Source organism: Carassius auratus, linkage group LG30F (genome assembly GCF_003368295.1).
Source record: "Carassius auratus strain Wakin linkage group LG30F, ASM336829v1, whole genome shotgun sequence".
NCBI classification, from domain to species: domain Eukaryota; kingdom Metazoa; phylum Chordata; class Actinopteri; order Cypriniformes; family Cyprinidae; genus Carassius; species Carassius auratus.
The window spans coordinates 2344227-2356900 of NC_039294.1; the positions used below are offsets into that span (position 1 = coordinate 2344227).

Sequence of the window (12674 nt, forward strand, 5' to 3'; positions counted from 1 at the left end):
ATTTAGCCCCGGGGCCAGTTTAATACCGGGTTTCGGTACCCATCCTTACCTGAACCCGAGCGGTGTTCTGTTATTGGATTTCTGTGCTAACCACAGTTTGTCCATGACGAACACCATGTTCAAGCATAAGGGTGTCCATCAGTGCACCTGGCACCAGGACACCCTAGGCCGGAGGCTTTGTGACTTTGTGGTCGTGTCATCAGATCTTCCGCCATAAGTCTTGGACACTCGGGTGAAGCGAGGAGCAGAGCTGTCAACTGATCACCACCTTGTGGTGAGTTGGATCCGATGGCGGGGGAGGAAGCTGGACAGGCTCGGCAGACCCAAGCGTACTGTGAGGGTCTGTTGAGAACGTTTGGCCGAGCCCCCTGTCAGAGAGATCTTCAACTCCCACCTCCAGCAGAGCTTCAACCGGATCCCGAGGGAGTCTGGAGATATTGAGTCCGAGTGGACCATGTTCTCCACCTCCATTGTCGCTGCGGCTGCTCGGGGCTGTGGCCGTAAGGGTAGTCCCGGGTAGTCGTGGAGGCAAAAAATCGGGCCGGGGAGGAGTTCGGTTGGCCTCAAAGAGATTCTGGCAAACTGTTTGATGCCTCAGGAGGGGGAAGCAGTGCCCTACCAACACTGTTTACAGTGGAGATGGGCACCTGTTGACCTCAACTGGGGATATCGTCGGGTGGTGGAAGGAATACTTCGAGGATCTCCTCAATCCCACCAACTTGTGTTCCGTTGAATAGGCAGTAGCTGGGGACTCGGAGGAGGACTCGTCCATCACTCGGGCTGAAGTCATCAAGGTAGTAAAAAAGCTCCTCGGTGGCAGGGCACCTGAGGTGGATGAGATCCGCCCCGAGTACCTCAAGTCTCTGGATGTTGTGGGGCTGTCTTGGCTGACACGCCTCTGCAACATCACATGGCGGTTGGGGACAGTACCTCTGGACTGGCAGACCAGGGTGGTGGTCCCTCTTTTCAGAAGGGGGACCGGAGAGTGTGTTCCAACTATAGGGGATCACACTTCTCAGCCTCCCTGGGAAAGTCTATGCCAGTGTACTGGAGAGGAGAATTCGGCCGATAGTGGAACCTCGGATTCAGGAGGAACAGTGTGGTTTTCGTCCCGGTCGTGGAACACTGGACCAGCTCTATACCATTTCCAGGGTGCTGGAGGGTTAATGGGAGTTTGCCCAACCAGTCCACATGTGTTTTGTGGATTTGGAGAAGGCATTCGACCGTGTTCCTCATGACATCCTGTGGAGGGTGCTCTGGGAGTATGGGGTCGGCGGCCCCCTGCTTAGAGAGTCAGACCTGTTCCCGGTGCATGTTGGACTCCGGCAGGGCTGCCCTTTGTCACCAGTTCTGTTCATAATTTTTATAGACAGAATTTCTAGGCGCAGCCAAGGGCCGGAGAGTGTTTGGGGACCATACGATTTAGTCGCTGCTTTTTACGGATTATGTTGTCGTGTTGGCCTCCTCAGACCAGGACCTTCAGCGTGCATTGGGACGGTTTGCAGCCGAGTGTGAAGCAGCTGGGATGAGAATCAGCACCTCCAAGTCCGAGGCCATGGTTCTCAGTCGGAAAAGGGTGGATTGCCCACTTCAGATTGGTGGAGAGTTCCTGCCTCAAGTGGAGGTGTTCAGGTATCTTGGGGTCTTGTTCACGAGTGAGGGAAGGATGGAACGTGAGATTGACCGACGGATCGGTGCAGCTTCTGCAGTAATGCGGTCGCTGTACCGGTCTGTCGTGGTGAAGAAGGAGCTGAGCTGTAAGGCAAAGCTCTCGATTTACCGGTCAATCTACATTCCTACTCTCACCTATGGTCATGAGCTGTGGGTGATGACCGAAAGGACAAGATCCCGGATACAGGCGGCCGAAATGAGCTTTCTCTGTTGGGTGGCTGGGCACTCCTTTAGAGATGGGGTGAGAAGCTCGGTCACTCGGGAGGAGCTCAGAGTAGAGCCGTTGGTCCTCCACATAGAGAGGAGCCAGCTGAGGTGGCTCGAGCATCTATTTCGGATGCCTCCTGGACGCCTTCCCAGGGAGGTGTTCCAGGCACGTCTCACCGGGATGAGGCCCCAGGGAAGACCTAGGACACGCTGGAGGGACTATGTCTCCCGGCTGGCCTGTGAACGCCTCGGGGTCCCCCCGGAAGAGCTAGAAGAAGTGGCTAGGGAGAGGGAAGTCTGGGCGTCTCTGCTTAGACTGTTGCCTCCGCGACCCGGCCCCGGATAAGTGGAAGATGATGGATGGATGGATGTAATTAATCGCAATCTAATGTGAAAATAAAAAGTAAATGTTTGAAACAACTGTATGATTTTGAGATACATCTTATCACACTGAGGACATTTGAGGTACTCAAACACAACTATTTAAAAAGATTCAAACATTCACTGATGCTCCAGAAGGAAACAAGATGCATTAAGAGCTGGGGGGTGAAAACTTTTGGAATTTGAAGATCAAGGTAAATTGTACTTAATTTGTGTACCGGGAAACATACAAGTATCTTCTGTTGCTTACGAAGGGCAGAACTAAATGGAAAACAATTATATTTCAACAAAATAAGAAAAATTTGGCCATCTTCATCGTGTTCAAAAGTTTTCACCCCCCAGCTTTTAATGCATCTTGTTTCCTTCTGGAGCATCAGTGAATTTTTGAATCTTTTTAAATAGTTGTGTTTGAGTACCTCAAATGTCCTCAGTGTGATAAGATGTATCTCAAAATCATACAGTCACTGCTGGAAAGGGTTCAAATATGCAAAGATGTTGAAAAACTGAAGAATCTGCAGGACCTTAAAGATTTTTCTGAAGAACGCTGCTCAGTTCAACTGTTCAGAACAAACAAGGGACTCATGCACAACCCTCACAAAACAGAAAGACAGTCGAGGATCATCAGGTAACAGCACACAGTATTAAGAACCAAGGGTTCCCAAACTTTTGAGTGGGGTTATTTTAATAATTTCAGCAGTTCTTGTCTTGTGGACTAAATGTTAATATCTTTTATGTACAATATCTTACTCAGGACAGTACTAAATAAAAAATAACATGCATTTAGTATGATCTCTCTTATTTTTTGAAAATTACTCATATTTTCACAGATTCTGCAAGGGGTGCCCAAACTTTCGATCCCCACTGTATGTATATTATAGTTGGACCTCTTTTTTCATTTCTCATTTATGCTAGAATTACTGTTTTTTTTTTATTATTATTATTATTATTATTATTATTAGAGCCTCTGCTCCCTTCTTTTATTGTTTTCTGTTTTCTCTGTAGCTGTTTGTATCTTGTATACTTCATGCTCTTGGTGACATATTTATCCTTCTTTATGATCCTTCCTTCAGAAAGTATCTTTGAGACTTGACTTGAGCAAAACAAATTATTACCATGCTAGTATTTATAGTGCTGAGAATTCACAGCAGTAATGATTTTATGAACTACTTTACTTCTAAAATTGTAACCATTCAGCCGTCAGCCACAGTATCACATCAGACAGTGCACTATAGATCCCCTGAGGAACAATTCCACTCATTCTCTAAAATAGGAGAAATCATCTAATCCAACAACATGTACAGTATGTTAGACCCTATTCAATCTAAGCTCCTAAAAGAGTTGCTTCCAGAAGTCATAGATCCTCTTCTGACTATTATTAATTCCTCATTATCATTAGGATATGCCCCCAAAACTTTCAAACTGGCTGTTATTAAGCCTCTCATCAAAAAAAACACAACTTGACCCCAAAGAACTAGTTAATCATAGACCGATCTCGAATCTCCTTTTTCTGTCCAAGATACTAGAAAAGGTAGTATCCTCATAATTGTATTCCTTCTTAGAGAAAAATGTTATCTGTGAGGATTTCCAGTCAGGATTTAGACCGTATCATAGTAATGAGACTGTTCTCCTTAGAGTTACAAATGACCATCTCTTATCATCTGATCGTGGTTGTATCTCTCTATTAGAGTTATTGGATCTTAGTGCTGCGTTCGACACTATTGACCACAACATTCTTTTGCATAGAATAGAAAATTTGTTAGCATTAATGGAAGTGCATTAGCATGGTTTAAATCATACTTATATGACCGCCATCAATTCGTAGCAGTGAATGAAGAGGTATAATATCGATCATAAGTGCATAATGGAGTACCTCAAGGCTCAGTACTAGGGCCGCTACTCTTCATGCTTTACATATTACCCTTGGGAGATATCATCAGGAAACACAGTGTTAGCTTTCGCTGTTATGCTGATGATATTCAGCTCTATATTTTGTGGCCCGGCGAAGCATACCAATTTGAAAAAGTAACGGAATGCACAGTCGATATAAAAAACTTGATGACAAGTCATTTCTTACTGTTAAATTCAGAAAAAAAAACAGAGGGCTTAATTATAAGACCTAAAAACTCAACATGTAATAACCTAGAACACTGTCTAAAACTTGATGGCTGCTCTGTCAATTCTTCGTCATCAGTTAGACGTGCTGTTTGATGGCAATCTTTCCTTAGAAATCCAAGTTTCTAGCATTTGTAAAACTGCATTTTACCATTTCAAAAACATATCTGAATTACGGCCAGTGTTCTCAATGTCAAATGCAGAAATGTTAATCCATGCGTTTATTACCTCAAGGTAACATTACAAACATACAGAAACTACAGTTAGTCCAAAATGCAGCAGCAAGAGTTCTTACTAGAACCATATTAGCCTAGTCCTGTCAACACTGCACTGGCACAATATTAAACATTATATAGATTTTAAAATCTTGCTTATTACCTATAAAGCCCTGAATGGTTTAGCTCCTCAGTATTTGAATGAGCTTGTTACATTAAAACCCCCCACGTCTGCTGCATTCTCAAAACCCTGAAAGACAGCGGAGACCAGGACAACTAGAGCCCCAGATACAGATCCCCTGTAAAGACCTTGTCTCAGACGATGACTGGGACAAGACCACAGGAAACAGATGATTCTTCTGCACAATCTGACTTTGCTGCAGCCTGGAATTTAATTGCTGGTTTCATCCAGTCAGAGAAAAACTTCAGACTTTTCATACAGTATACAGTAAGAGTATTTCAGAATTCAGAATACTTTTTGAGAATTGCTTACTCTTAATGAGAACAAAATCGACCAACAGTATCTTAATTTATCAATACCAGCTAACTAGAATAAAAAAACAACAACATTCAAACCTCTTAAAAAAGGAATTACGAAAACATGCGTTTTGAAACCATTTATATTGTGTTATGTCTGACAACACCTCCCACAATTCATCAGGTCATGTGATCTTAACTTTAAAAGTGCAACACTGTTGTTCTGGGAGTCAGACTGACTGATTAACTCTCCTCTTCTCTTCTCTGATCATCAGCACACTGCAGTAATGTCAATGTGTGGAGCCTGGAGTCCAGTGAAACCGGTCACTCTAGAGGTGATAAAGATTTGCCTTGAGGTATGAGACACAAATCACTCCTAGACTAACTAGTGAGCTGTAATATTGTTTGTTTTAAATTAATTATTAGTTTTTGGGTTGTTTAGTTTTCAAATATTTTTTATATCCATGTTGCATTGTATGAATGATATATATGTAACTGCCTTTTGCAATAAATTCAGCTTTAATAACATATAGATTAGTAATCATTCTGGATTAATCCTTTATTGAAAACTCTGAAATCATTAAAACTGATGTACAATATTCAAAGCATTTCTAAATATATAGATTAACTTGTTTACTAATGTGGTTCACTACATTAAGTGTTAATAAATGTCCCTTATTGTAATGTGTTACTATAATAATGTTTATCTGTTTATTCAGATGAGGAAATCGATTGAGGACAGAGCTGTGAATGGAAATGATTCAAAGGTTTACATTCCTTCGGTCTATTCTTCTCAGATTGTGAATGGAACAAACTATGTGGTCAAGGTAAGTGAGTGTTTTTGTTTGTTTGTATTCTTTTATGGATTTTGAGCTTGTGAATTCATCACTGAAAGCATTTCAGCTCGCCATCTGTGTTCCTGCATTTGCATTAGATTTTCTTAATTTTGAGAACTTTTTACTAAATTATTCTCCACTTTGTAGCATTGCTGGACATGCCTAAATGTAGTCGACCACTGTCACTGAGCTTGTAAAGTGTTGATTTCTCTCTCTTTTCTCCATCAGGTGTTTCTTGGTGGAAGGGATGATGGAGTGTGTGTTCATGCGAAGATACATCAGGCTCTTCCCTGTAATGATGGAAAACTGACACTGTCTGGATTCAAGTTTCCTAAAACCTTCGATGAACCTCTGGAACCCTTCTGAACACATCTAACCAAATACAGAAACAGAATTGTCAAATTCAACGAGCTGTAGAGGAACTGTTGAAATTCTTCAATATTAAACTCTGTATTCAAACACTCAAGTGTCAGTGTGTTTACTGAATAATATCAAACTCACTTCACAAATGTTTTACACTGAAATTAATGAACATAAATAGTCCTCATTATTGCAAATTCTTTAAATATAAAATAAAATTGTAAGATTTTATCGACTTCAATGAAATGGCACACAAAAGGAAAAGGTTTGTGTTTGTCACAATTGTTTTTCCTTCTAAAGCTCTCCTTGTACATCAATAGGACAGTTTTTATAACGCAATCTCTCCAGTGGTGGGCCCTTCTCTGATGGCCCTATAAAAAATAATTTTGTGTGAAAAAAGTTTTTATTATTATTAGTTGATTAGTATGATTAGTTTCGTTGAGGTTGAATAGCCTACTAAACAAAAGTCCGCGGCCAACACTACAGATTACCTTTTTTTCAAAGATGTTGCATCTTTTATTTTGTAACGAGCATTAGTGACAGAATCATCAGCAACTTTTGATGTTCAATGACAGCATGCCTTCTGGGTCTAGCCATATGCACAGTGCTTCCCCCAGCCAGGGTTGCCAGGTTATCTCGACAAATCCCACCCAATCGTGATAAAACCAAAGTGACCATACTATTTAGATCAAATATGTAATTGTTAGGCACAATGTATTTATCATGTTCATGTTGAACTGCAAAACACTTTTGCTGCTATTGAGGTGGAATACAGTTAATGTTAATGACAGATATAATATACATTTCAGCTATTTTTAAATGTAAAATGTAAAGTTAATATAAAATCACAATCAGCACATTATATCAAATGATTACTTTAAAGGAAGGTCCCCCATTTTAAATATTTTTCTGCACAAAATTCTCATTAATGTTTTACGATTTGTGTCCGTTCTCGGACCGTTCTCTGTATGTCCACTGAAGAAAAATTTGTTTTGGGCCAAAATCGATAAGCTGAATTGGAATCGGAATCATAATCGGAATCCATAAAATTAAAAAGATACACAACCATCGAGCATCGCGTTAGTTCAGTCAGGCCACGTTAGTCATCTTGCATCAGCTGACAGTCAGCTGTTCCTGACGTGTACCAATCCAGTCTTGACACCTATCACCTGAGGTCTATTTAAATTCCCATTATTCAGTGTCTTTTCTATCGCATTGCTGCTTGCAATTAACTCCCTCCTCCAACCCCAACTCCACCAACTGAACCTGTAATCCAATCTAACTTGTTCTTTCTTTACAGTGTCTTCATTGGAAGTAGTCTCTATCAAATTTTGTTTACAACTCATGTAATGTGAGTTGTAATTATATATGCTTATAATGGTTCTGTTCTGTACCACAGGGGGGGTTGTCTTGCTGCTCTCCCCACTCTGTCCAAGCATGGCTGCATGGACAGGCGTGTGGAGTGTTGCCCAGAACATAACCATACCGCCAACACTAACTGTATGCAATTCTAATTGTCATAAATATACTCGACGGAAGTGGTCCTGATTGAACTACTCATAAACAATTCAATACTCTTTTTAATAGGAAGCCAGTGCATTTGTTGGAGAACAGGAGATATGCATTCCATGCTGAAGTCTTCCCCCATGTTCTGAATTATGCATTTCATTGCATTGTGTTGTGTTTTAAGATTAAAGGGGTTTCTTACTTTTGACTGTCAGAATAAAGTCTTGCCCACCTTGCAGCTCATTCCAACCAAGAACTACAACTATAATGCAGGAAGGAAACGTCTGACCAGTGTTGAGTACTCGAGACTCGGACTCGGTCTTGGACTCGGTCTCGAGACCGTATTTTAATGGTCTCGGTCTTGTCATGGACTCGTGTGCATTTTGACTCGGTATTGACTCGGACTCGAACATATTAGGAATCGGACTTATGCCCGAGTTCACTCGAGTCCCAATCAAAATATTTCATGATTATTACTGTATGTTAATGTTTATTTAAATTGATGTATGATTGACACATCCAATGACTGGTGATTTTCTTTTGACGTGAGACGTTAGGCCAGCGACACACTGGATGCGTGGTGCAAGCGTCTCAGCTGCATGGCGTGTCTGTTTTTAATTCGGCTCCCATGTTAACAGGTTAGAGCTTGCAGACTGCCTGCGTGAGACGCGCGGAAAACCCGTGCATGCTAGAAATAGAACCGATGCCTATTTTTCACGCGATACGCGTGCATGTTGGAAGCGTTTCCAGGCAAAATATACTAGGAAATATGTTTATATGTCATTTTGTACACAAATACATATTAATTCATGACATTTTGATATTTGAAAGTCTATAGGTTGGCATAAATTCAGATATAAATGTTATTAAAAATAAATTAATAATGATCGATTTTCAAATATTGCATCTGTCAAACATACTCCATCTTGCCGTCACTACTGTTGACGGTGTCCTATCAGTAGGGGTGTAAAAAAAAAAAAAAAAAAAAAAAAAAAAAAAAGTTGATGAAGTTGAGAAAAAACTTGTCATGAAGACAAGAGCCTGGTTTTTTGGCGGCCTCCCTCTATGTCACCTACAGCCGCAGCAGCGCGCCAAGCGCCGCGTGCAGGCACGCTTCTGGTGTGTAAAGACACAGAAAACGCGAAGCAGCCACCACATTTCTGGCACGCAGTAGAGACGCCACGCAGCCAGTGTGTCACCGGCCTTAAGTTACCCTCCTGCCATCCGCCTGTAGTGACCCCGCTTTCCAGAAAGCCACATTGCTACATTATTTCTCTCAACTGTGTTATTTTTACAAAGTAGGACAAAATGGTCACAGAAAAAAAACAAATATTGTTTAATTAAATTATATAATGAATACAGACACAGACTGACTGTCTCAACACTAAACATCTCCCCCTCAAAAACAATGTCTGACAGAATGCATTGAACTTATATGGCATTTCAACCAGCTTTCTTCCCCTGGCACATACACACTTTTGGATGAAATTTTCCTGGACAGTCACTCGGCTCTTGTGTGTATGCCCTCCATAACTAAAAAAACTTAGACTAGTGTGTATTTTACCCTGCATTAAAACGCACCATCCAGGGAAATTAGCATTAGATTATCCGTTGCTGTTACAGAAAGTGATAAAATGGTGAATGTTGTCAGTCCCCGCTTCCTCTGCACCAGTAGAGAGAGTTTTTAGTCGGGGTGGATTGATCATGAGACCACATCGTGCTTGGTTGGGTAGCAGGATGGTCTCCTCACTTATTTTTTTGAAAAGTAATTATGCCCATCTGTAATCTTCACAACATCTAAAGTGCACATAATCCAAGACATTGTAAGGATATTAGCAGTCATTAGTTAAGCTTCAAGGTTAAAAGTTATGTAAAAGCTGTTACAGTTGAACATTTACAGGTATAGTGGTACAGTAATGTTACTTGTACTAGAAGTGTTATGTAGCATTACAATATAGAGTCATACAGTAATGTTATGTGTACTAGAAAGGTTATATGGATGTGTATAGTGGTACAACGATGTTATGTGAAAATGAGCAATTAATATTAACAAGTAACAATTAATAATACTAATAAAATTTCCTTTACACGACATACTATGTGGCCCTTTTACCCTTTATTGTTTCCACCAAAAATTTTATATACTCTTGAAGATTTCTTTAGGTCTTGTCTCAGACCCAGTCTCTCTGGTCTCGGTCTTGACTCGGACTCGACCCTTTCTGAACTCGGTCTTGACTCGGACTCGACCCTTTCTGAACTCGGTCTTGTCTCGGACTCGACACTCTCTGGACTCGATCTGGACTCGGACTCGAATGAGCTGGTCTCGACTACAACACTGCATCTGACTAACATGTAAAGCCACCAGTATTTTTATGCCTTTTATTCTGTGTGCAGCTAAAGTGAAGGAGAAGAATATCATAAATGGCCATCTAACATAATTAAAAACTGTTTTTACATCAACCATAACCTGCACACAATGGATCAGATGATGACCGTAGAATAAATATCTGATCCGTCCTTCACAGTGTCAAAGGCATTGAGGAAGTCAAAGGTTTTTATTTTATTTTTTATTTTTTTAATGTAAAATGGCATAATAACTTTTATAATATAAGCACAGTATGGTGGTGAGGTCAACACACGTTGCTTCTAATGAAACTCTATTATAGTTTATGAAACTAATTACCCAGCTTAAGTTAAAGATAAGTCAGAGTGTTCATGCACTGCAATGCATTGTAAGATTACAAGGAAGTATAAAGCTGAAATTCCTGATAAGACTGAACACAGTCATTTTTCACAGTAAAACAATAAACCCACTTATCTTTGAAGATATCAAGAAAGAGCATAAAAACGCTGTCTTATCGTGATTACAGAAGTATAAAAATATAACAAATTATTTGCCAGGTAGAAACAGATAGCATCCTTCCTGGTCCATATAAAAGGGTGAGAAAATATGATCTTTAAAATATCAAGTCATGGCTCAAAAACTTCCTTAATACCACTGATAGCTTCCTGTTTCAGTGGATATTGTGGTTTGTAGATTTGGGTCTTATAATAACAGGCTTTGCAAAAAAAAAGCAGTTTTTTTTTTTAGATTTTATTCTTGTACTTCTCGCTCTTCTCACTGCTCTCTGTCTGACCTTCTTTCATGAATAATATCTCAACAGACTTTGTCTCTGACAGTGTCAGAAGCGGGATGTCTTGAGTGCTTTCATCTGGATCTGATGGATGGTGAATAAGATCCTGGTCTCCAAAGCCAGTGTAGCCCTACTCGTAGAAAAAAAGAATTCAGGGATGAGGGACAGAACCACACAGACCGGGACCTGCACCCCTGACTGGGGGAGTCATGGGTCCCTGCAGCAGCAAATTGGCTGCACAAGATTATACTGATTCAAATTATGAATGTATGATGAGAAAATATGGAGCAAATGTGTAAAAGGTCTCCCACATTTAATTTCTATAACTAGAAGGGACTAAATAAATTATGGGAGTGTGAATAAATTGCAAAAGAAAGGTCTCTTGATCTCTTCTAATGTCAATCAATCATCTGAAACAATGAAAAATGCCTTAAAGGGTTAGTTCGCCCAAAAATGAAAAATATGTCATTAATAACTCACCCTTATGCTGTTCCAAACATGTAAGGCCTCCTTTTATCTTCGGAACACAGTTTAAGATATTTTAGATTTAGTCCGAGAGCTCTCAGTCCCTCCATTGAAGCTGTGTGTACGGTCTACTGTCCATGTCCAGAAAGATAAGAAAAACATCATCAAAGTAGTCCATGTGACATCAGAGAGTTGGTTAGAATTTTTTTAAGCATCGAAAATACATTTCGGTCCAAAAATAGCAAAAACTACGACTTTATTCAGCATTGTCTTCTCTTCCGTGTCTGTGTGAGAGAAAGTTCAAATCAAAGCAGCTGGATTTCCGGTTCGCGAACGAATCATTCAGTTCACCAAATCGAACTGAATCGTTTTAAACGGTTCGCATCTCTAATACACATTAATCCACAAATGACTTAAGCTGTTAATTTGTTTAATGTGGCTGACACTCCCTCTGAGTTCAAACAAACCAATATCCCGGAGTAATTCATGTACTCAAACAGTACATTGACTGAACTGCTGTGATGAACACCGAGCCGAGCCAGATAACGAACAATAGACTGACTCGTTCACTCATTTTGTTGCATCTGGCACATACAGGTGCATCTTAATAAATTTTAATGTTTAATGTGAGAAAAGTTCATTTATTTCAGTAATTCAACTAAAATTGTAAAACTCATGTATTCAATAAATTCAATGCACACAGACTGAAGTAGTTTAAGTCTTTGGTTCATTTAATTGTAATGATTTTGGCTCACATTTAACAAAAACCCACCAATCTCAACAAATTAGAATATTTCTTTAGGCCAATTAAAAAATATAAAAACAATTGTGAATTGTTGGCCTTTTTAAAAGTATGTTCATTTACTGTACATGTACTCAATACTCATTGTTGGGAAGGTTACTTTGGAAATGTAATAGGTTACAGATTACAAATTACCCTATTTAAAATGTAATAGTAGTGTAACGTTTTTTAATTACTTTATTAAAGTAATGATTACTTTTAAAATCTCTAATAATTATTTGCAACTGTTAATCATTTTCAAACATTTACACCATGCAGGGTTAACCTTACAGTAGTGCTCAACAATGTCAGACTTTCAAAATCCTTCATCACTTTAAATAAGATGATCAAAATCAGACTTTAGTTCTTTCTTTTACTTTGAGATTGATCTGAAGTTTAATGCAGATTTAAAATCATAAGAAATTGTTCAGTGAAACTGTTTTTGAAACCAAATCTTTGCATAGTTACAAACAATGCTTCTAACAATGGTTTGGGGGAAAAAATAGTTATAATTAAAAACTAATAAATA

The 12674-nt window shown here is 39.7% G+C and overlaps 1 protein-coding gene and 1 long non-coding RNA gene across 2 annotated transcripts in view; both read left to right on the top strand.

Moving 5' to 3' along the window:
* The window catches only part of LOC113068021 (uncharacterized), a 45821-nt gene that overhangs the window by 4051 nt on the left and 29096 nt on the right, over positions 1 to 12674 (top strand). The window lies entirely within an intron of this gene.
* Positions 5254 to 6279, top strand: LOC113068019 (cystatin-B-like). The gene is made up of 3 exons (XM_026240574.1): positions 5254 to 5419; positions 5783 to 5890; positions 6128 to 6279. Exons 1-3 carry the CDS (start codon positions 5351 to 5353, stop codon positions 6263 to 6265), a joined length of 315 nt encoding a protein of 104 aa, XP_026096359.1. The 5' UTR covers positions 5254 to 5350; the 3' UTR covers positions 6266 to 6279.

Excerpts from the sequence above, each read along its gene's own strand:
- LOC113068019 (XM_026240574.1), top strand. The coding sequence starts at position 5,351 with ATGTCAATGTGTGGAGCCTGGAGTCCAGTGAAACCGGTCACTCTAGAG. Across the intron at positions 5,420-5,782 it reads TGATAAAGATTTGCCTTGAG|ATGAGGAAATCGATTGAGGA; the intron begins GTATGAGACACA and ends CTGTTTATTCAG. Across the intron at positions 5,891-6,127 it reads GAACAAACTATGTGGTCAAG|GTGTTTCTTGGTGGAAGGGA; the intron begins GTAAGTGAGTGT and ends TTTCTCCATCAG.